This window comes from Canis aureus, chromosome 26 (assembly GCF_053574225.1).
Source record: "Canis aureus isolate CA01 chromosome 26, VMU_Caureus_v.1.0, whole genome shotgun sequence".
Taxonomy (NCBI): Eukaryota; Metazoa; Chordata; class Mammalia; order Carnivora; family Canidae; genus Canis; species Canis aureus.
The window spans coordinates 39,091,671-39,113,438 of NC_135636.1; the positions used below are offsets into that span (position 1 = coordinate 39,091,671).

Below are 21,768 nucleotides of genomic sequence, written 5' to 3' on the forward strand. Positions count from 1 at the left end.
AATTTGCTTAAGGTCACACAACTAGTAAGTGACAGAACTCAAACCCAGGCTGTGAAAGCACTAAAAGCCCCAGAACGGTGCTCCATAGCCATTTTCTTCCTGCCTGCAGGTGAGCGAGAGGGCACTGGGGCTCAAACAGGAACCCAAGAGGTGCAGGAAGCTCAGAGTCTGACCAGTCATCTGAAGAAGGCCCTAGGCAGGGAAAGAAGGGGAGAGCACAGCCCATACCGCCCCCTCCTGCGCCCCCCGAACCTCCAGGCAACTCGAAGTGGTCAGTGGACTGTAAATCCTTTATTTCCAAACTATAAATAGATCTGCTCTCTGAGAAAAGACGCTCTCCAGGTGATGAGGCTCCAGCCTCTCCATCTCCCCTTCCCAACTGCGCTGCAGTCTAAACCCAGACCCCTTAGAAACCTGCTCTCCTGCTCTGCCCTAGGAAATCACCTTGGCTGGCAGAGCCTGGCAAGCAGCTGAGACCAGCCCGTTCCCTTGTCTCGCTGTGATTCCAGCGTGGCCTGGGCCCTGCTCTGGTCTGGTGCCCAGCCCCTCTGTTCCATCAGCTCCCTGACCAAGCCTGGCTGTGTGTTCACGTGCTCCCCAAGGCCCAGCCCAGGAGAATCCTGGCCCACTGCTCCCCAGCTGTTGTGAAGAGCCACCTGGGTCCCTAAGCTGGTGTGAGGTGTGAGGCTTGGGAGCAGCCTGGTTCCCAGCTGGTCTCCGGCTGGTCACTGCTGCCCTTGGGCCACAAAGTACTCCTCCTCCTCCTCCTCCTCATTGTCATCTTCCTCTGGCCGGCTACTCCGGAGCAGCAGCTGTAGGTCGGGGTGGGAGCCCAGCCCCTTCAAGGGTTTAGGGCCACCACCACCTAGGGACAGAGAGAAACCAGTTGTCAACCCAATCGTGGTTTTCTGGGTATCTTTTTTTTTTTCTGGGTATCTTTTGATGCGTATGTTGAGTCACCTGGGCCCTAGCTACTCCCCCCCTCTCCCTGGAGATAGAACCACCAGGCTCACTTCCTGGTGGAGGGGCAGCCAGTACAGAGGCAGCTGCAGAGAGCCACCTGGCTGGAACTGCTCTGGGCAAGTTGAGGGCCACCTGCCTTTCTTGGCTGGGTGGTTGCAGACCCAGGGCCAGGTGGAGGGGAGATCAGAGTGGCTGAGTCACAATGAGAGCGTCATCAGGAAAGAGGCTTCTGGAAGGGGCTCTGGTTACCTCTAGAGTGCAAGGCTTTGAGAGCGACATGCAGGGATATGCCTGAGAGGCAGAGGGCGAAGCCCAGCCAGTTCAGGAGGCTGATCTGATCCCCCAGCAGATGAGCTGCCAGCAGTAGAGTGCAGACTTCCTGAGGGCAGAGGGGCAGGAAGGGGGAAGTCATCAGGAGGAGGAGTTGGCTCCTTTGCAAGGAGGGTGGACAGCAGGGGCATGACCATAGGGAGAGCCTGAGCTGCCCAAACCCCTGAGGCTTGGGTGTGTGGGCGGGCCAGCAGCCCAGGGGGGTTTCCCTCAGCTCAGGGGGCCAGGCCTGCTTTTCTCTCTGTGTGCCACTAAGATGCAGCAAGGGAGGTGCTCTGCACACTGTTCTGTCAGGGTTATAAAGGCAAAGCAAACCCAGGACAGGGAGCACGGGGTTCAGCCCCCAGCCATGTCCACAGGAGTAACGGACAGCTGTGCTTCCAGAAGGCACCCACAATGGAGAGCCCGACGCTGCCACAGGAGAATACAGCATCACACCAGGCTCCACAAGACACACAACGGCCACAGGGTTCTGCATACACAGTGGCTGCAAACGGCACTGGTGGGATGAGTCATTCTGAGAACCACAGCTCACGCCTCTTCCTAAGCCCCTTGGGGAGACTTACGGTTCTGGGTTTAGGCAACACTGCTCAACATCAGTGCCTGTCTAATCAAGGAGAAACTGTTCCCTGCCCCCATGGGCCTGAGCATGGAGTAGGATGGGGTAAGAGGTGGCAGGGGACGGGGAAGCCTGAGAGCACAGGCATGTGTGCGGTCTAGCAACAGTAAAGGCAAAACAGGCAAACACACGGCGCGGCACACATGCTAGTATTGTCCCTTGCTGTGATCATAGCAGACATCACCAATCAATCACAGAACTCTCCCAATGAGTCTGGATGGGGCTTGTCAACCCATGGCTCCAGGCCATTGCCAAATGACCAAGAGCGGGCATTCATGGTAAAACGAGAATGCAACCAGGCCCAGTGGAGTCAGAATCCCAGCTCGGCCACCTGCTGGCTGTATCCTTGGGTAGGAGCCGCCCATCTGTGAACGGGGGGATGACTACCACTCCCCTCCTCCCCCACAGGGCTGCAGCCACCATAGGAGGGAGCTTCAGACAAGACCAAGGCACACAGCACCCTAATCAGGCACTTCTGTCTCTTCTCTGCTGGGGTCTGGGGCTTAGGAGCTGGGATGCACTGTAAGACAGGACTGGGGCCGCCCCCAAGTCTGCACCTTAAAAATGCCAGCAATGGAGAGAGTGAGGCTGGAGGTTCTAGAGACCAGGAGGAACTCTGAGAAGCCCAGACCGAAGGCGAGAATCCCTCCAAGGAAGAGGCTCCCTAGTACCCGCAGGAGCAGCCCTGTGTCCTGGAAACGGAAGATCTTCTCAGACGTGGACAAATGGAGACCTGAAAGCAAAGGTAGAGAGTTGGGGGCCTCACCCTCCCCAGGGAACAGGAGACCCAGCATGTGGCAGTGACCCAGCCCCAACACACCTGCACATTCACTGTGGCCCAGAGGACGAGGATGGGACGAGGCAGAGAACCCTGATACTTGGGGAGCTGGGGAAGCAGTGATGGCCTCCAGAGAGCTTCTGGGCTAGGGTAGAGGGCATGGCGCTGATGGAGAATCAGGCAGGAGCACCTGTCCATCTTGGGGAAGGAGGGTGACTTCACATGGCCTTGGCAGCTGTGGTAAGTAGTGGGCCAAAGAAAGGCGGGGTGGCGCATCGAGTGATGGCTGTCAGTGTGCTGGGCCACTGCGGCAAACCCTCACTCTGAATTTCAGGTGGGCCATCTAACGACAGGGCCACATTTTATCTTCCCAAACCTTCTCCACTTTAATCCGGGTCTTGCCTCACACAGCTGTGGGACTAGGCTGAGATGTGCCCCCTTTAGGAGCCTGTTCCTCTTGGTGATAAAATGAGAGTTTCACCTAGCCCAGCATTTCTCAGACAGCATAACTTGATGAACGGTTCTCAAAAAGTAAATGCACACATACAAATATAGGGCAAAGCTTTGTTCTAGAGACAACCACGTGGGCACCGACATACCAAGTCTGGCTTGACTTTCAGAGGATTCCTGGCCCTCCAACACTATCCCTTGGAGAGAATGACTCTGTGGGTCTGTCTGTGCAGGAAAGGGCCCGAGCTAGGCACAGCGGAGACACCCGTGGGGGCTGGAGGCTGGCCGAGCACTTGGGAGGTTTTTGGAGGGAAGCACCAAAGAAATGCAGAGTGACAGTCCCTCCCAGGCAAACAGCCTCTCAATGTAGGACACCTTGTCTGGTGCTGGGCTCAGCAGTACTGCAAAGGCGTTGGCAAATTGAAGGGAATTCGGGAAAGAGCAACATAAGTAATGAAGGCGCTTGGGGGATTAATTTACCAGAAAAGATTAAAGAAGCTAAATCCATGCAGCTTTGCTAAGTGACAACTACCGGGGCTTTCGGCTGAGGGTGTGCAGAGATGGGGAAGGGTATCCATGGCCAGGACGGGAGGGAGCGTGCTGTGTGGTGCAGGGGGCAGAAGGTAAGGGTAGGGGGAGATGTTAACAAGGAGGAAAACGAGGCTGCAGAGCAGAAGCTTCCTGGACAATGTGGCTACACAATAATTTTCTCAGGGAGGTTGGAGACGCTTCACTGCCTGAAACTTAAATGCATGTGGGACAGCATTCTCTTTAATAACCCTGAGGACAGAAGGAAGGGACTCGGGGAAGAAGGATAAACAGGGACAAAACTAATCTCAAAACCTGGGAGGGAGGAAGGAAGGAAGGAGGCATGCACTCACAGCCTAGACAGTTCTCCCCGCCTCTCCTCTTCTCTGGGAGGTAATGGTGGGCAGGTGGCTCTCCTACCCAGCCTCCTATGCCATGGCCATCCCACCCACTTCCCCCTCTGAACCTACTGATCCCACTCCTCTGATGCCCTGCCCCTGCTAGCCTGGCAAAGGCTCATCTAGCCTACAAAATACATGGCCTGGGAAGTCTTTTTGACTTGGCTTTCCACCCTAGCGTCCTGGAATAATTCCTGGCCCTCTGCTCCTTCTGAGAAAGAATACATCAACATGGTTAAGAGGAAGGACTCAGGAACCAGTTGCTGGAACCAAATTCTGGCTCGTTGGGCAAGGTAATCTTTACTTCTACTAGTTTCTTTGACCTGCACGACGGGCATAATGACAGTACTGCCATATGGGGTTTGTGGGAGTATGAGAGTTGGTATGCTGAAAATGATCAGAACAGCCCTGGCATACCTGTTGGGCTGTACACATCCACTCTCTTTATCATCTGTTGTCTTTTTTAAAAAGATTTTATTTATTTATTCATGAGAGAGAGACACACACAGCGAGAGAGAGAGAGAGAGAGGCAGAGACACAGGCAGAGGGAGAAGCAGGCTCCATGCAGGGAGCCCGACGTGGGACTCAATCCCGGGTCCCCAGGATCACGCTCTGGGCTGAAGGCTGCACTAAACCACTGAGCCACCTGGGCTGCCCTGGTCTGTTGTCTTTTATAGACACTTTCTTTGTAAGCATTTTTCATGCTGGATTCCAGTCATTTGGTTTAATGTCTGTCCAGCCCTTAAACCAGGCACTGCCAATGGATGGACCCATATTTGATCTCTGTAACCCCTGCAGCTACCACGGTGCTGGGCTCAGAGCAGGGGTGGGGGGTACTCCCAAGATGGACAACCCAGCGTACCTTCAAATATCGCGAAGAGAGGGAAGAGCCCCAGAAACATAAGTGGCTGCAGGTGGAACATGGTGTCAATGGGGTTCTGGAGCCCTGCGGAATGGGGACAGGGGTCAGTCATGAGGCCTGGCCCAGCCTGACCCCACCCTGCTTGGTTCTTGGGCCCCTCTCTCTCACCAAGTTCCGCCTTCTGCAGGAGCATCTGGGTGAGGGTCCAGCGAATGCCACCGATGAATGAGGCCCCCAGCACCAAGGCAAAGCCCTCCACGTTGAACTGTGTGGACTTGTACGTGAACATGAAAAGGCCCCCGGCGATGAGGAGGACCACCAGGACCAGGGCTGCACGCTATTAGGATGGGGAGCAGTGGTAACTGATTGCAGGGTCCTGAGTTCCTCAAACCTGGAGCTCGGACTCGGCAGCTATGTTGGCTGACCCTGGAACAAGGAACCCTTCTCCCTGCCACCTCACGGGTCCAGGTCAGCTCCTCCCCATCATACAGGCAGGGCTGACGTTCAGTGGACATGTACCCAGCATTCCTATTTGACCTAAACTTCTGAAGTGCTTTCCTATAGCTGCTGTAGGTCCCTGGGAGGACCCCCTGGTGCCCTGGACCTAGCAAACAAAGGGCGACTGCCCCCAAGCCCCCCTTCCTCCTGGCCCCTATCCTTGACCCTTTCTCTTTCCCTCATTCTTGTGGTCGTGATGCTACGTCGATTGCTAAGTATTCTCAGCAGTGGCCTGTCCGAGGTCCTTCCTCAGCAACAGGACTTATTGCCAGGCTGGGCTGGTCTCCTCTGTCACATACAGTGATGAGCCACTGCTTGGACACCCCTTTTTATCCTTAGCATCCCTGGGGGTAGGAGGGACAAGGGGAGCTGGGGCCTCACCAGCTCCTCCAGCTTGAAGATCAGAGAGAAGATCAAGATGAAGAGGACAGCGGAAGACTTGGTCATCGTGTACCTGCAGGACAGATTACCCATGATGCACCACCGCTGGGGGCCAGGACTCAGGCCTGCCACCAGGAGACGTGCTCATGGCCTATGTTGCAGAAGGCAGGAGGCTGTGGGACCTCTGACTTCCCTGGGGGCAGCTGGGCAACCTGAGTACGAAAGACCAAAGGAAGGCGGCCTGAGGCATCTGGGCTGATACGTGACCTTTAATGGGAAGAAATCTCTGACGCAGGAGCCTCTATCGCCAGAGAGAAAAGGCTGCGGGGTGGACACCAAGGTCACCGAGTCCTCTTATTCGCCTGCCCCTCCGTGGAGATTGGGTTAAGGAAGGACAGAGGGAGGAGGGAGAGAAGGCAGGGACGCCCGTAACACAGGGTCACAGATGAGACACACTGTCACACCTGCCCCTCTGTGCAGCTGCGTGTACCAGGTGCTGGCCAGGGCCCTTCCTCCCCTGCATGACTGTCACCGGGCTGTCTGAGCCTCTGGCCTCCCCAGGCCACCAGGCAGGCAAGCACAGCACCCCTCTGAGCTGGGTCCACTGCAAAAGCTGTCAGCTTTCTGGGGAGCTGCTGGGTGTCAGGAAGTCAGGGGCTGAGAGCAAGGGCCGGCCCACAGAGTGGCGGAGCAGCAGGCCCAGGCCCGGTGCTCAGAGGTTAGAGGAGCGCCTGAACTGGAGGGAGGGGTTGGGCGTGGCGCTACTCACAGCGAGACGGTGATGTAGAGGAAGCTCCAGTTGGACAAGCCCACGTCAAGTGCCGTTGCCAGCGCTGTGGAGACAGGGGTACCCACCGGACCACGCAGCCAGGGCAGGCCGGCATGGGTGTGCCAGTTGTTCAAACACTTCCACGAGGCCCCCGGTGCCCCCTGCTTTGCCCTGAACACCCCGGCTTTCTCTCGGGCCCTTGGGCCTTCCTTTCACAGCAACTGAAGGGTTAACTCCTGGCCAAAAAAGGGAGGGGGTTCTGTTCCAGCACTGGGACTGCAGTCCTGGCTGGCCGGGGCGCTGTGCTTCCCACTTGCTGGGTATTGTGAATGTCCCCGGAGGGTATTAATCCAGTCCTGTCATCCTTCATGAGCAACTCTTCCGAGTGGCTTCTCCTCCCTCAGGATATAAGACACACTCCTCGTGGGGGCCCTGCTGCCGCAGGGTCTGTCGCTGCCACCTGCTCTTTCCTTCTACTTCTCACCAGCGCCGAGTTCCCAGCACCCTGACACTTTCGGTTCCCTTGCAGACCTGCACAGGTGCTAAACTCTCGATCTCTGGGAAGCCCTCCCTGCCAGGCCTGAGCTGCTTCCCCCGTGTGTCCCAGGGTGCCCCTTCTCATCCCACTGTAACAAGGTGAGGGCAGGGACTGCTCACGGCTGCCTCTGGGACAGGAATGGGCTCGGGGTAAATGGTCAAGACCAATGCTGCGTTGAAGGCCTTTTCTGCGCATGTGAGCATGTGTGTTTTGTGTGTGTGCGTGTGTGTGTGTGTGTGGTGGTGGGGTCTGGGGAGGACACAAGAGGCAGAAGTAGGGCTGGGGGAGGTAGGCAGAGAGGAGTGAAGTGGGGAGGAGGAGAGGGTCTCTGCTCTGTGACAACAAGGCTCCTGTGGCTTTCCAAGCGACCCTCCTCCAGCCCCCGCCTGCCCAGGGCCGCTGCCCAGCCCCGTACCTGTGGGAGCTACTCTCCTGAGGTAGTCCGTCCAGCTCAGCACCACGCGGGCCCTGTGACTGGAGCACTGAACCAGTGCCCTGGACAGGGCAGAGAACAGGAAGATCACGGCCAGGTGTAGCATCGTCATGAAGAGCGGGAAGTGGAAGCTCTGCGGAGCCCAAAGCACAGACAGACGGGCGCGGTTTATAGCGGCCCCTGCCTAGCACTTCCCTTCCCTCCTCACCCTAGTCTGGTGGCAGTGGTGCTAACCGGGTGGTTCAGCAGGGCTCTGCAGCAGCCAAGGGGCTTTCCCCCCAACTACAATCACTTGGGAGGACAGACTCCTAGTTCCAGCTCTGGAGATCACACAGAGAGCAGGTGGCAGACCAGGGGTCAATGGGACCAGGGTACTTACTGTCCCCACCACTTCCACAGGCCTGTTAGCTTCCTGCTCCAGCCCCTCCCCAGGTAACAGCCACTGCTGGCCAGTGTGGCTTGACCAGTTATTAAAGTACTCAACTACTTCTCTACAGGGCAAACAGCTGCTGCCTTAATCCCAAATTACCGTAGCTCACCCTTGGTGTCTCCCCTTTCCCTGATCTCCCCTTGTTCTACCCATTTGCGGGGAACCCAGCTGTCGCAGGGCTCTTGGGCCCTGTCCTACCACTAGTGTGCCTGGCTTCCAGTCTGATTAGCTGAAGCCTGGGCCAACCTGTTGATAAATATTAGGGGACGCTGTAGCCATGGCCACAGCCCCTTCCCACCCAGGCCCCTGCACTGCAAGGCCTCCCATTACCTTCGTCAGCCATTTGTTGTAGAAGGTGATGCCGATGGAGAAGCAGTAGTAGAGGAGGACCAGCCCCAGAGTCAATATCGCCTTCCACACAAAGGCCACGTCAAGGGCCCACTTCCCCATCCGGGGAAGCTGCAACTCCCTGGCTCTGGGTCAGTGGGGGCAGGCAGCTCCCCCCGAAGACAGCTGTGGGAAGAGCCACCCACTCTGGGCCTAGACTTTCAACAAGGTCTCCTGGCTGGGGGAGTCCTCTTCGCCTCCATGATTCGGAATCATCCACGGAGCCCCAGGCAGAGTCCTCACCTAAGGGGCTGGTGGCCCAAGCCAACTCTCTCCATGATCAAGTGGATGCAGGGCTCACGGGTCCCCAGGTCGGAGGCTAGAGAAATGGAAAGGAAATGTGGGTGGCTCAGCAGAGCACAGGCTGCCCCAGGACTGGTCCACCCCACCCCTGCCGGTAGGAAGCGGACCACAGCCGGGGGGGGGGGGGGGGGGGGGGGGGGGGGGGGGCAGGAAGGGGTGCAGCCCAGCATGGGCTCACAGAGCGCCAGTCACGTCTATTCTGTCGCCTCAAGCTGTTATCCATGAGTTGCCGCCAAAGTGACCTTTTAAAAACGTAAATCTGATCATGTCAGATCAGATGTCAGCCCTTCAGTGGCTCCCAGTGCTCTTATGATAAAGACCAAAAGCCTTCCTGTCGGCTAAGCCGTCCTGATCTGTCCCTGCTGGGCTCTCCAGCTTCAGCTCCAGGCTCTCCGTCCCCTCCCCTGGGCTGCCTCAGTTCACCCCACACACAGGCTCTCCCCTACTGCCTGAAGGAACCAACACGCCGCCCCGGCTCCATTCCTCTCTCCGCTGATGCTACTCAGCTTCAGCTCACCTGTCACTTCCTCAGGAACTACCACTCCTTGATGGGGCTGCTCTCACGGCTCCCCTACTTTTCTTCTGGTGTACCTGTGCAGGGCATGCTGATCTGTGTGGGGTCTGTCCCCTGGGAGGTTGTGAGCTCCAGGAAGACGGGGACTTCGGCGCTCAGGGTAGTCTTGTGCCCACTGGGGCACACTCTGAGCTGTCCATATGGTTTGATGATTCAGTGCGAGAGAGCAGACACTCAGTTTTCAGGGGACTGATCTGATCTTTAAGGCATTAAAAATGGACTGGGAAACCAATATCGACCCGGCCCTTAGCCTCTAAAGACCACTCCCCTAGAGGTGGGGTCTGCCTTAGGGTCTTGGCAAACTAAACCCAGGCCAGCCTATCAATCTAGCCAACCCTAATGAGCATCCAGGGCCTGGGGCTCTGAGACCTGGCGGACCCCCAGGTCTATAGTCATCACTCCTGCAGCTGCTTCGTGTGTGTCCCCCCAGTCTGAGACGTTCCCAATCTGCTAAAATGCCACCTCCTTCCCAAAGCCTTCCTAGACCCATCTGATCAGACATACCTACTTCCTCCACCCTCAGTCCTTCCCGAAGGGAGTAATTTCATTCCATTCTGCACCCTGGAAGCTGGGATATCATTGCCCCTCCCCTGAGGCAAAAGGGGAGCTAGCAGAAGGCTTTGCTGGGAGGATACTGTAGGGCTGAGGTTCTCTTGAGGGGAACTTTGGAAACCTGTGGGGGTGTTTTGGGGGATCTCTCCTAGCTGTTAGTGATGGGGAGGGTCTATGAGGGCAGGGCGATAGCCCACAGAATTAAGAATTGCTCTGCGGCCTTCGTAACTGTGACAATCCATGTAGGTATAATGACCTGAACCTAGAACCCAACTGTGTGTGTGTGTTTCTTTTAAGTAAATTCTATCCTCAGTGTGGGGCTCAAACGCCAACTCTGAGATCAAAAGTCGTGTGCTCTACTGATTGAGGCAGCCAGGCACCCCCAGAACCCAACTGTTTTCCATGTAATGCAGAGCAGTTTTTCCATGGTTCTACTATGCACTGCAATTTCCAAGAGTACATTTGCCATGTACATGGAGGAGAGAAAGAAGTGTCTTTGATAGAGAGTTTGGAGAAACGGCGCCATCTACAGCAGTGGCACACATGGTTGTGCAGCTGCCCACACAATGTGGCTGTGGCACTGTGCATGGTGGCTACATGTTCCTTCTGGGTGGTGGAAGCATGCACTACTTCACTGTGGCCTCCAGCATCCTTGTTCCTGGAACTTACAGAGAGAAACACATTCTATTCTCAATTACCTTTTATTATCAGTTACGTTGACATCTCCTGGTCAACTCCAGAAGAACAACCAGTAGCCTACTCTTCCTTCCATGCCTGGATGTCTAGTACCAGGCATTTACTCCTGGCCTGCCCAGCATGACTCCTGTTTCCCAGGAGCCATCCAAACCTGCCCCTCTTCCGCCAGTGGCACCTCCATTTGCCTGGTTGCTCAGCCCAGAAATCTGGTTCCCATCCTGATTCCTTGCTCCCTCAGCCCACATTCAATCAGCATGTATTTTCATTTCAGTCTTTTTAATTTTTTTTTAATTTTTTATTTATTTATGATAGGCACACAGTGAGAGAGAGAGAGAGAGAGGCAGAGACACAGGCAGAGGGAGAAGCAGGCTCCATGCACCGGAAGCCCGACGTGGGATTCGATCCCGGGCCTCCAGGATCGCGCCCTGGGCCAAAGGCAGGCGCCAAACCGCTGCGCCACCCAGGGATCCCTTTCATTTCAGTCTTAAACATCCCCAATATGGTCACATCTCCTGACTTCCACCACTGCTCTCCAGGCCGCCATCCTCTCTCCCCAGCACGACACATCAGGTTAGTCTCTTGCACTTCTCCCTGCACCTCCCGCCCTCAGGCTCTTGCTTGCACAGCAAGCTGCACAGGCACCAAACCTACGCCTAATGGACCTTAAGGCCCATACTCTTTCCTTATACCTGGGTTTCTCAATCTTGACATTACTGATATTTGGGGCCAGGTGATTCTATGTGCATTGTAAGAGATCTAGGAGCGATCCTGGTCTCTACCTACTAGATGCCTATAGCAGCCCCTCCTCCTCATCCCAAGTTGTGACAACCAAAAATGTCTCCAGATACAGCCAAATGTCATAGGAGGTAAAAGGGCTCCCTGCTGAGAATGACAGCTTCCAGCACACAGGCAACCACAGGGCATTCTAGCACTTGCTCCCTACGATTCCGGCCCATGATGGGGCAGTCTGTACCTTTCCGTAAGTCAACCTCTTACATCTTCTGCTTTTGGTGCAGTTCCTGTTCCAACACTGCGATCTGTGCCAACCCCCACCCCCTGGCCTCTTGTTCAAATCCCACCCTTCCTTCAGCCCATGCAGGCACCTCACCTCCAAAAAAGTCCCTAGGACAACCCCGGCCCCAGGGAGCACTATCTCCAAGTTAACACTCATTCTCTTATCATCAGCCACCTACTCTCAAACACAAAATCAGACCTCAGCTAGAAGGGCTCTTGGAAATCATCTAGCCATTTTACTCAATGGCCATTTATTAAGCACTACTGTATACTCAGCATTGGAAATAGAGATATGTAACTGATCCCCACCCTTCTTTTATGACTAGGGAAAGCAGGCTTAAAGGGGCTAATGGTCTTTTTCAAATCTGGCTTGCCAAGAAAGGAATTCCATATTCTGCATTATGTTCCCCAAGGGGCAGCCTGGCTGGGAGCAGCAGCCACATCAGGGTAGAGCTGGTGCACCGTCCATGTAGTACCTGGCTCCTCTCATTCTCTGTGACTACAATATGGGCAGTGCCGTCTAGTGCTACAAGTGTGGGCATGGAGTAAGAAAGACCTGGGATCCAGTCCTGGCTCCTCTGGCAACTTTGTGACCCCTGAACTACCTGAACTCTGGGCCTCAGCTTCCTCAACAGTAAAGGAGGACAGAATCACCTACCTCTTGGGAGGGGAGTTGGGTACAGCACTTGATGCTGGCTTGTGGCAAGGGCTCATACCCTCCTGGCTTTTGCTGCCTTACAGCCAAACTCCACCAAGGCCCCCAGAACTGCCATCCCTACTTCCCTGCAGCCCAAACTCACTTCCCCACTGCTCCATGGAGTCACCACACCTTCTTCCTTGTTGCCCCTCTGAGGACCAAGTCCCTGTTTTTATCAGCACCTTATACAACTGACCACTTCCTCCTCCTGGGAAAGCCTCTTGGATGCCACACCACGCTCTCTTGCTTTTTCTTCTGCTTTTCTGGGCTCCTGGCCTTCTTCACTGCTCAACCAACCTGTCAAAGTTGACTGCCTGAGTGCTGGATCCTGCCTTCTCTTCCCTCCATTCTCCCTTGAGTGATCTCATCTCATCTATCGGACATTCCAGGGACTTTCTAGATTCTCTCCATTAGCCCTATCCTTTCCTGTCCGCTCCAGTCTACTTGGTAGCTCCACTCATGATACCTCACACTGAAGGTGCCCCCAACTTAGTCCAAAGTCATTAGTAAATGCCAGCATGAGACACCAGGTTACTTAAGCCCACGTCCTCACATGAATGACGACCTCATCCCTGACCGCTCTTTCCTTCCTTCCTGTCAGGTCCTCCTCCCGGATCCCTGCGGACGCCTAATGCACCTTAAGGCCCACACTCTTTCCTTATACCTGAGTTTCTCAATCTCGGCATTACTGGTATTTGGGGCCAGGTGATTCTGTGTGCAGTGTAAGAGATCTGGGAGCCATCCTGGTCTCTACCTACTAGGTGCTAGAGCAGCCCCTCCTCCTCATCCCAAGTTGTGACAACCAAAGCTGTTGTCTGTGGTAGACAGGTGGAGACCAGCCGCCCGTCTCCCCGAGTGCTCGGCCATCATCAGTCTGGGCCGCGCTCATCCCTCACCCAGGACTAGCGGCCTCCTAACGGGCGTCCCTGCTTCCTCCTTCCCCGAGAGCCTGGAGAGCCTGGAGTGCGCCGGGCAGCGGGAGCGAAGGCTCGCGCACCCCAAGGGAGGGCGATCCCAACCCTCCCGCCCCGCAGGCCGGCGAGGAGGCCTTCCAGCACCCGGCCTCCGCTCCGGCGCGACCTCGTTCCCACGCCTGCCCCCGCGCCCGCCACGCTGGCCCCCGGCCCCGCGCCAGGCCCGCCGAGCCCGTGTCCTTTGCACGGGCCGCCCCTCCTCCGCGGACCTTCGCGCGGCGGCAGCCTCCTCGACGGCCGGCGGCTCGTCCTCCGGGCACCTCCCACCGCCTGACGTGGCCCTTGTGCCCACGTGTTCACCGCGCGCCCCGCACTCCCACCCCACCGGGCCGCGGCCTCGGGGCGGGGGCGGGGGCGGGACGCCGGGGGCGGGCAGGAGGCGCCGGGGAAGCGCGCGCGGCAGGCGGCCGGGGAGGGTGCGTGGAGGCCCCGGCGCGTCCACGGCGCGGACGCCGGGGCCCGGGGGGGACGGGAGCCCGGGGTGCCACGGCGCGCAGAGCCCAGCCGGGACCCCGCTCCCGGGCCCGGCCTGCCCTCCCCCGCCCTCCCCCGCCCTCGGGAGCGCGCGCAGGGCCCGCCGCGCGCCCCCACTCACCTCGGCCGCGGACGCTCCGGACGGGATCCTCCCGCCGGAAGTGTGAGGCGGGGCGTCGCCGCGGGGTGGGGGCACTTCCGCCTGAAGCCGCCGGGGGCGGGGCGGGGCCCTGGGGGCGGGGCCTGGGCCCTGGGGGCGGGGCGGGGCCCTGGGGGCGGGGCCGGGGGCGGGCCCGCGGGCCACTCATCACGCACCGAGCACCCCCAGTACTCTCGTTCCTTGTGTCTCTTGCGCTCTACGGCCTGTCTCCCGGGCCCCCTGCGTGCTGCCGAGGCATGCGCACCCGGGGGCAGACAGAAAATAGCCATCTGTTTACTTCTATTGGAGCAACCAACGAGCCACAAGAGATAAATCTCTCATGGGCTTTTTCTTCCCAGAGCTCAAGTCTGCTGGGGAATGAGAAGTCAGGGGCATTACATTTTACGACTTAGGCGATCCATGGGAGATAATACACATTTCGTGAGACATTTTGTGTGCCTGAAACTTTCTAAGAATTATCTTAATTTCAATAAGTGGAGGTGGCAGGGAGAGTGTCTGGGGCAGAAGAAATGGGGAGAGGAGAAGGCTGCGGCCTGGCTTGAAGCCCAGTTGTTTATAAGGGGAGTTAACAAAAGCTGTGGTTGGAAAAGTAGCTGTGGGGCGGGTTGCAGTAGTCTCAAAAATGCCAGCTAGGAAATTCAGATCTCACTGATCTTTCAGGATAGATTAAAAGAAGCGGAGCCTGGCGCATGAGCCACTAGGAGGTCAGAGCAGGTGAGGGTTGCAGGAGGCCCAGTTAGTGATTTTTTGCTCTCTTCCCAGTGCCTCCTGTGCCCTCTTCTAACACTGGCTGCAAACCTGGATCCTTGTGAGTGACTCAGCTGACCTCCCTGGCCCCTCTGAACCAGAGTGTAAGCAGGGCATTATGCAAACCACTGCTGCTCCCACCCCCACAGGCTGGCAACATGCAGGCATTAGTTCATTCATTTGGCACTTACCGAGCACCTACAATGGCACCCACCACTGCCCAAGGTCTTGGCTGAATGCAGTACAGGCTGAATTCTCAAGGCCTGTACTGCATGCACTTTCTCTGCCTTTTGAAAGACTTCTCTCTCAGAGGTAAAAGAAAGTGTCTATTTTCATCACCACCCTCATTCAAGCCTCCCAGCTACCAGGGCTGAGTTTTGGAGCAACAGCCTAAAACACCAGCTGGAAGGCTGGGCATGAAGCACCAGCAACACACAGGGTGAAGAAACGTGTCTTCTTTGTAAGTCACAAGAATGTGAGCTGTTCCCTGGCTGTGTCCCTGGCAGGGAGAAGAGGGAGGATATGTTCACGGGGGTGTACAGTATGCCATTCCCTGCTGCGCCCGGCAAGCCTAAGCAGAAAACACTTTGTCCTGGTGCAACAATCTGTGAGCATCCTTAATTGTTGAGGGGTGTGTTTGTGTGTTGCATGTGCTGCTCAAGCACATACACATGCACAGTGAGGGCAGAGAGGCTGAAGAGGAAGAAATCTCCCAGACACACTGAAATGAAGGCTTGTCCAGGTGAAAGAGCAAGTACAGAGAAACAGCTGTTAATAGGTACCACAGTTTGTACATGAAAGAGTATTTATTGAAAACATGGTTACTGACAGGAAGCTGCTCCTGGCTGCTCTCAGCTTACTCTCTTGGCTCACAACTGGAAGTGGTTTTTTTTTTGTTTGTTTGTTTTTTAGGGGGAGCCTTCAATTTTATTTTCCCTCAAACATTCCACCCTAGGATAGGTAGATCTTATATAAATATATATACACGTCTGTATAAGTATGGCCTATAGTAAAGAAAATATATAGTCCATTCTTCATCGGGCAGTACCTACCATGCCAGGCTACCAATACTGAATGCCACTGTGTTCACATGTCCAAGGAGAGAGGCTGGGGCGTGGTTTACAAGTGCCACAGCACCAGGGAAGCCCCATTGGCACAGCCGTGGCCTCAGCTAGCTCCCTGAAATCATGGCCAATGGCAGAAACCACAGCACTGGGATGGGGGCGGGGAGGGAAGGCCAAACTTCCTGAGGTCGGGGAGGCCAAAGGAAAGCAAATAAGAGGGGGCTGCCATTCAGGTTAGGTGGAAGATTTCTAAGAATGGAAAAGATAAAAATGTGGGGGGAAGGGAGTGGACTCCAGTGACCTCCCCAGTCTCGGCCCAGGCCTCGTCTGGGCTCTCTCCCTGTAGAATTCTTTGAGACTAGAAGGTAGGACTTAGCTTGCACGTGTCTGACTTGCCAGGATGAGAGCCTGAGAGCTTTGCAGGGAGAGCTTTCCATCTGCCCAGACAACTGTGTGGGCAAGAGAGATCTGGTGGCTCCGGAGACCAGAGATGTTAGAGCCGAGCCTCAGTAGCAGCAGCTTATTGGCACTGAATGAGGCCGGAGTAAGCCCTCACGAAGGCGACAAAAGCAAGGGCAAGGCATCTACCAAGCCAAGGCCGAGGCCTCTGCTTGGCTCTGAGACACAGGCACGGGTCACCCAAAGGCAGTCTCTCTGAGGCTCTTAACATGCCCAGAATGTCTGTCCTCTGCGGGCAGCCTTTGCTGGGCTAGCTCTTGTCCACACAGGGATCCAGCTGACCGGAGAGCAGGTTCAGGAAGAAAAGGTGAGTGACTGTTGTTAACTCCAGCCCAAGCAGCCCCTGGCCCGGGAGGCAAGGGGGTCTGCTGGCCATTCCTCACGCTCTGGTCCCAGGCTCCATGGTGACCAGGAGGGCAGAGCACCCTGCCTGCATGGCTGATCGTGGGCAGGGACCAAGAGGAAGCTCTGGGTGGTCTGAGGTGAGTTTGAGGAATGGCTGGCATTTACTGGCCACCATGGTCACTACAGATTCTGTACAAGCAAAAGACAAGGCACCAGTCTGTGGGTGTTTCTCCTGGGCCCCAAATCCCTTCCTGGGTACCATGGAGTCTGGCTCCAGGCCTCAGCCATAGTGATAGACAAAGTCATAGCTGCTGGGCTCCTTGGGTACTGGCGGCGGGGCTTCAGGAATCTGGATATTCTCCAGATCCAGGAGCCGCAGCTTCATCTCCATGCTCAGCAGCGTATCCAGGTCACTCTTGGTCAGCTCGCTGGACATGTCCTTCCCCAGAAGGGCACTGAGGCCATCAATCCAGATGCAGTACTGTGGGAGCAAGCCGCAAAACATCACATGGTGGCCCCAGGTCCACAGGAGGTCCCACCAAGGTCCCTTTGTGGGGAGGATTCACAATAGTCTCTTTTGGCACTACTTAGTATAGGCAGAGCTGATTTGGGATAACGGCAAAAATAAAATGGGAGGTAATTCATTCGCTTCCCCACACCACCAAAAACACAATCTTTTGGCTTTTATGAGGGATTTGCATTTAAGCTTCCTAAAATAATCTGAACTATGATATTTTTTTGAAATAGGACTTTTAAAAATGCAACTAATGAATACAGCAAAATAAGACCTAAGTACTAGAGCATCAACTAACCCAAAACTGCCCATGACACAAGCAATAGTGGAGGGAATACATATTAGGAGAAAAAATCAGGGCACAAAAGGAATCACTGTAGGATCTCAATTTTGTTTCCAAAAAAGTAAACAAACAAAAAGCCCTGTCAACAAATGTTAAAAATAAGTGCTAGAGAAATTGAACTTGAGGGTCTCGTGATAAGGAGGAGTAACAGAATTCTCCACCTGTCCCTCTCACTCCTCCTGCCTTTGCTCACCATCTCCCCACCTGCTAGTTCCTCATTTCTTTTTTATTTATTTATTTATTTATTTATTTATTTATTTATTTATTTATTTATTTATGATAGGCACACAGTGAGAGAGAGAGAGGCAGAGACACAGGCAGAGGGAGAAGCAGGCTCCATGCACCGGGAGCCCGATGTGGGATTCGATCCCGGGTCTCCAGGATCGCGCCCTGGGCCAAAGGCAGGCGCCAAACCGCTGCGCCACCCAGGGATCCCCCCTCATTTCTTTTCTTTTTTTTTTTTTTTAAGTTCCTCATTTCTTCCCAACAGCACTCACTGGCATCTTGGGGCTGGCCAAAGCGTCTCACCCTCCAGAAGCCCACCTCTAGTCCCCTCTGTCACTTCCAGAGCTCAACACATGGGGCTCCAGCACAGTTACTCATGTAACTTACAGTATCTCCCAGTGCCGCAGGTACAGCGGCAGGCTCCGGGTCAGGAGGACCAGTCCTACTACCACATGCGCCCAGGAGCCAAGGAGGGAGAATCTGTTAGGGTCACTTGGAAGGTGGCCATGCGGAGACTGAAAAGGGGGGGAATTTCCCTAGTCTGAACAAGTTGGATTATCCCCTGATGAGCCTGTTTTTCTAATGGCAACTTATAGCTGCTGCTGAAGAGTAACCTGGGGAGCCCAGCTCAGGGGGATGGACCCCAGCCTGGTAGATGCTCAGTGCCAAAAGCCTTCATGACATGCTGTGGCCTCCTCTCTTTCGGGGGCTGTCCCTCCAGCTGAAGAGTCACAGAGAGGGCTCAGCTGTCCAAAGCGGCCCCACAATGCTCACCTCATACTTGTTAGGTGCGATGAAGTTTAAGGTCTCATCAGGGTCGTAGAGGATGGAGAATGCCAACTCCAACACCTCCTGAAGGAGAAAAAGTTTCAGTTATGTGGAGTAGTGGGACGGCTTGGGCTCTGCGACTCTGGCCAAATTCCTTGTCACCTGGCACCATTGCTGAATGTGCTGATTGAGATGTGGTATCATCAGGCCTCATGGCACATGCACGAGGGTGGCTGGAGACAAGGCACAGTGGGAACGAGTGGTAACTCACCCACCCGCCTGGGTCACACCTAAGATGTGGATGCTTTAAACATTGGAGAAAAGTCCTTTCTCAACACTCAAAACCTCTGAATGTCAGAGTCCATGACTGTAGATTACCTTCGGTACATATGTTGGTGATTAGACTCAAAATCTTAACAGTTTAGAAGCCACCACAGCAATAATAAAATGTGGCCAAAAATGAGAGAATTTAAGCATCAACAACATAACTGTAATGGCTCGGAACAAATGTCATTTGCTTCAATCCATGAGTTCATAGAAATGCTAAACAAAACAAAACACATACACAAAATTAATCACTGTTGGATGATACCAGAGAACCAACTCACTGTTTTTAAAGTAGGTACTTTTAGAGGCGCCTGTGTGGCTCAATCGGTTAAGTATCTGACTTCAGATCGGGTCATGATCCCAGGGTTCTGGGATTGAGCCCTACACTGGGCTTCCTGCTCGGCAGGGAGTCTGCATCTCTCTCTCCCTCCCCACCCTGGCTAGTGCTCTCTCTGCACAGTCTCTCTCAAATAAAATCTTAAAAAAAAAAAAAAAAAAAAGAAGTAGGTACTTTTATAAAAGGAAAGAATCAAGCACATATTCTCCTTTCTTAAATAAACTGGACCACTGGGAAGCCAAGAGTAGATGATAGTAAGTTTCTCTTTAGAGAAGTAGTTCAGCACATAAATGAAAAGAAATGACCGCATTAGAACACCACTAGTTTGCAAATCTTAATTTACTAGTGGACAAGGCACTTAGCATCAACAGTCTGCTAACTTTGCAAAAAGAGAGGCAATCACACCTCAATCATGTGTCTCTTGATAGAACATAATGCCACTTAGGAAGTCATCCTGCTCCCCCCAAACCCCCCAAAGGGGAGTCAAACCTGAACTGGAGCCTCCCCCTAGATTTCTCCAACAACATACAGATCTGGGACAGAGGAACAAGGTGATCTATACCATGGAGAGACAATCAGCACATTTCAGACCTGGAGAAACTACCAAATAAGCAACCTGATTTCTTCAACTAATAAACTGCAAAGAGGAAAACAAAGATGGAAAAGAGAGAGGGGAACTAAAGACTAATCACAGTGTGCATGCCCTATTTGGCTGCAAACAAAATAGGTATGAGTATGCACGTGTGTGTGTACACATTAAACATTTACATATTTTTATGAAGAGAAACTATATGTTACTTATAAGAAATACAAACATCTGTGCAACATTTGATATGAAATAACTTTTTAAGTTTCTTTTTAGGCGTAATAATGGTATTGTGATTATGTGAAGAGTCCTTATGATTTACAAATACATTCTAAATAGTTAAGAGGAAATGATATCATACTTGAGGTTTTCTTTGCAGTAATAATAAGTAGATGGGCAGGATCTGGTGGGTGTTGGTTGTTGGGGCTGGGTGATGCATATGTGGGGGTTCTGTCTGTTTCTGTGTATGTTCAAAATGGTTCTTAGTAAGACTTGCAGGAATAATTGAGAAGGAGAGAGTGGGGGCAGGAGAACATGCACTTAAACTGCAGCCACCATCGACTCAACTCTCCAGGCGTCACAGTGACAGTGACTCCGGCAGGCCTGCTGCTCTACTCACCTTATTCTGTTTCAGAGCGCTCTTCTCTTTCATGTGGGGGCAGTCCTTCCCAGTGACGATGGCCTTAATGTCTGCAACAGGAACTGGTAAATTAAAGCAATTAGTTTCTGGAAGATCCATGCTGTACGTGGGTCTTTGCACCAGTGCTGGAGAGAAGCCCCAGTGCCTGAGGGAAGCCCCAGTGCCCAGACCAGAAGGCTGTATCAGCTCAGGGAGAGTGGCCTTGTGCTCTTTCCTCCTCCATGGTCCCTTCCCAGAGGCCATGGCCTGCTGGGCTGGGTAAATCTAACTGGGGGTCGGTTCAGGGCTGTGGGATTGATTCCCCAAGGATGGGGGCCCTCAGATGCTCACATCACTTCCATGGCACAGTGATGAAGACGACAACGCTGCCAGAGCAAACAGCTGTGCTTACTACCTCCCAGTCCCTGTCCTAAGTGACTCATTTAATCCTCTTACAAAGGAAATGTGCCTATTATTCCCATTTTGCACAAGACACCAAGGCAGAGGTTACCATTGATTAGAGTGAATGGCAAAACTAGTATTTGAATACAGTCAGTCTGGCTTCAGAGCTTCTGCTTATACTACTGCCTTTTGATATCATCTTGTAGCACCCTGACAATCTGCAAACCCCATTCCCATCAGTGATCCCACTGAACTCTCCAAGTGGCCCTGTGAAGTAGGCCAGATGAGGAGACAGGTCCAGAGAGACATGTGGCCCAAGACCAGATAATCAGTTTGAAACAGCCAGGACTACAACTCTGTTCTGGTGACCTCGAGTCCAGCTACTATGATGCATCAACAGAGAAATGAACCTACTTTTCTCCTGCAGGGATTCAAATGTCACCTCCCCTTGAGGGTTGTCATCCAAGTCACCATAGTGCAGGACCTTGTGGTTCAGTGCCAAGCGGCAGTACCAGAAACGTTCTGGAACATAAGGGTAGACAAGCAGGTGACCAAGGACAGTTCTGGGAGAGGCCTAGGCACAGGAAGGGCAAAAGGATGACTTGTTCCCTGCCTGCTCCCTCCCCAGTGTGCTGACTTTGAGCAGTCAGGACCAGCCTGACAGCCTAGGCCCCCTCACCTTGCCTTCGGCGGTTCCCAATCTTCCGGAAGCTGCTGCCCTCACAGAGCCGGTTCAGGCGCTGCTGCTTGATCAGTTCCAGGATCTCAGGCTGGATCTTCTCCCTTAACTCCCTGGGTGGATGCACACAGGAGCAAAGGGAGGTCAGGGGATGGCAGAGGTGGCGGTGCCTCCCCGCAAGCCCACCTGGCAGCACTTACACAATTGGTGGGGACTGGAAGTCATCCTGACTCATCCGCTCGGACTGGCGCAGCCGCAGGATCTCTGAGTAGCTCAGGCTCCTAAGTTTGCTCTTGAACTGATCCAAAGAGCTGGGTTTGGAGGGCAAAGCTCGAGTGATCTGCTCTCGGACCACTTGCATGACCTGAAAGGGAAGAGAGTGGCTGCCTCAGCCCCACTGCTTAGGGCCAGGCAGGTTCCAGGCAGCATGGGCTCAGATTCTGACCCCATCTCTTAACTGTGGGTACTTGGTATGTATCACAGATGACTACCACGTGGAGGGCCAGGACCTGTGTCTCATGCCAGTCCACAAAACCTCATCTGTG

The 21,768-nt window shown here is 54.3% G+C and overlaps 2 protein-coding genes across 5 annotated transcripts in view; both read right to left on the reverse strand.

Annotated features, from left to right (window-relative positions):
- Positions 1-272: 272 nt before the first annotated feature.
- On the reverse strand, positions 273-13,860 carry SLC35H1 (solute carrier family 35 member H1). Of its 3 annotated transcripts, none has more exons than XM_077873441.1 (10): positions 13,770-13,860; positions 8,308-8,683; positions 7,530-7,680; positions 6,577-6,640; positions 5,808-5,880; positions 5,097-5,265; positions 4,929-5,012; positions 2,584-2,645; positions 1,213-1,342; positions 273-865 (listed from the first exon to the last, which is right to left on the reverse strand). In XM_077873441.1, exons 2-10 carry the CDS (start codon positions 8,425-8,427, stop codon positions 726-728), a joined length of 993 nt encoding a protein of 330 aa, XP_077729567.1. In that variant the 5' UTR covers positions 8,428-8,683; positions 13,770-13,860; the 3' UTR covers positions 273-725. The 3 variants fall into 3 exon arrangements, with proteins under 3 accessions (XP_077729567.1, XP_077729566.1, XP_077729568.1); XM_077873440.1 differs by having other exon boundaries at positions 2,470-2,645; XM_077873442.1 differs by having other exon boundaries at positions 2,470-2,645; positions 8,608-8,683; positions 13,770-13,840.
- Positions 13,861-15,326: 1,466 nt separating this feature from the next.
- The window catches only part of ELMO2 (engulfment and cell motility 2), a 40,510-nt gene continuing 34,068 nt past the window's right edge, over positions 15,327-21,768 (reverse strand). For both annotated transcript variants that reach the window (XM_077873444.1, XM_077873443.1), the window contains 6 exons: positions 21,424-21,587; positions 21,224-21,336; positions 20,959-21,066; positions 20,143-20,225; positions 18,280-18,357; positions 15,327-16,904 (listed from right to left, as the gene is read on the reverse strand). In XM_077873444.1, coding sequence (XP_077729570.1) covers positions 16,704-16,904; positions 18,280-18,357; positions 20,143-20,225; positions 20,959-21,066; positions 21,224-21,336; positions 21,424-21,587 — 747 coding nt within the window. In that variant the 3' untranslated portion in view covers positions 15,327-16,703. The remainder of the gene's footprint in view (positions 16,905-18,279; positions 18,358-20,142; positions 20,226-20,958; positions 21,067-21,223; positions 21,337-21,423; positions 21,588-21,768) is intronic.

What these genes read in the sequence shown, in the direction of transcription:
- SLC35H1 (XM_077873440.1), bottom strand. Translation starts at nt 8,427, where the DNA reads ATGGGGAAGTGGGCCCTTGACGTGGCCTTTGTGTGGAAGGCGATATTG. An exon ending in TCTTCAAGCTGGAGGAGCTG is followed by an intron (nt 5,266 to 5,807) that starts GTGAGGCCCCAG and finishes CCATCCTAATAG; the next exon opens with CGTGCAGCCCTGGTCCTGGT. An exon ending in CAAAGCCTTGCACTCTAGAG is followed by an intron (nt 866 to 1,212) that starts GTAACCAGAGCC and finishes CTCTGTCCCTAG; the next exon opens with GTGGTGGTGGCCCTAAACCC.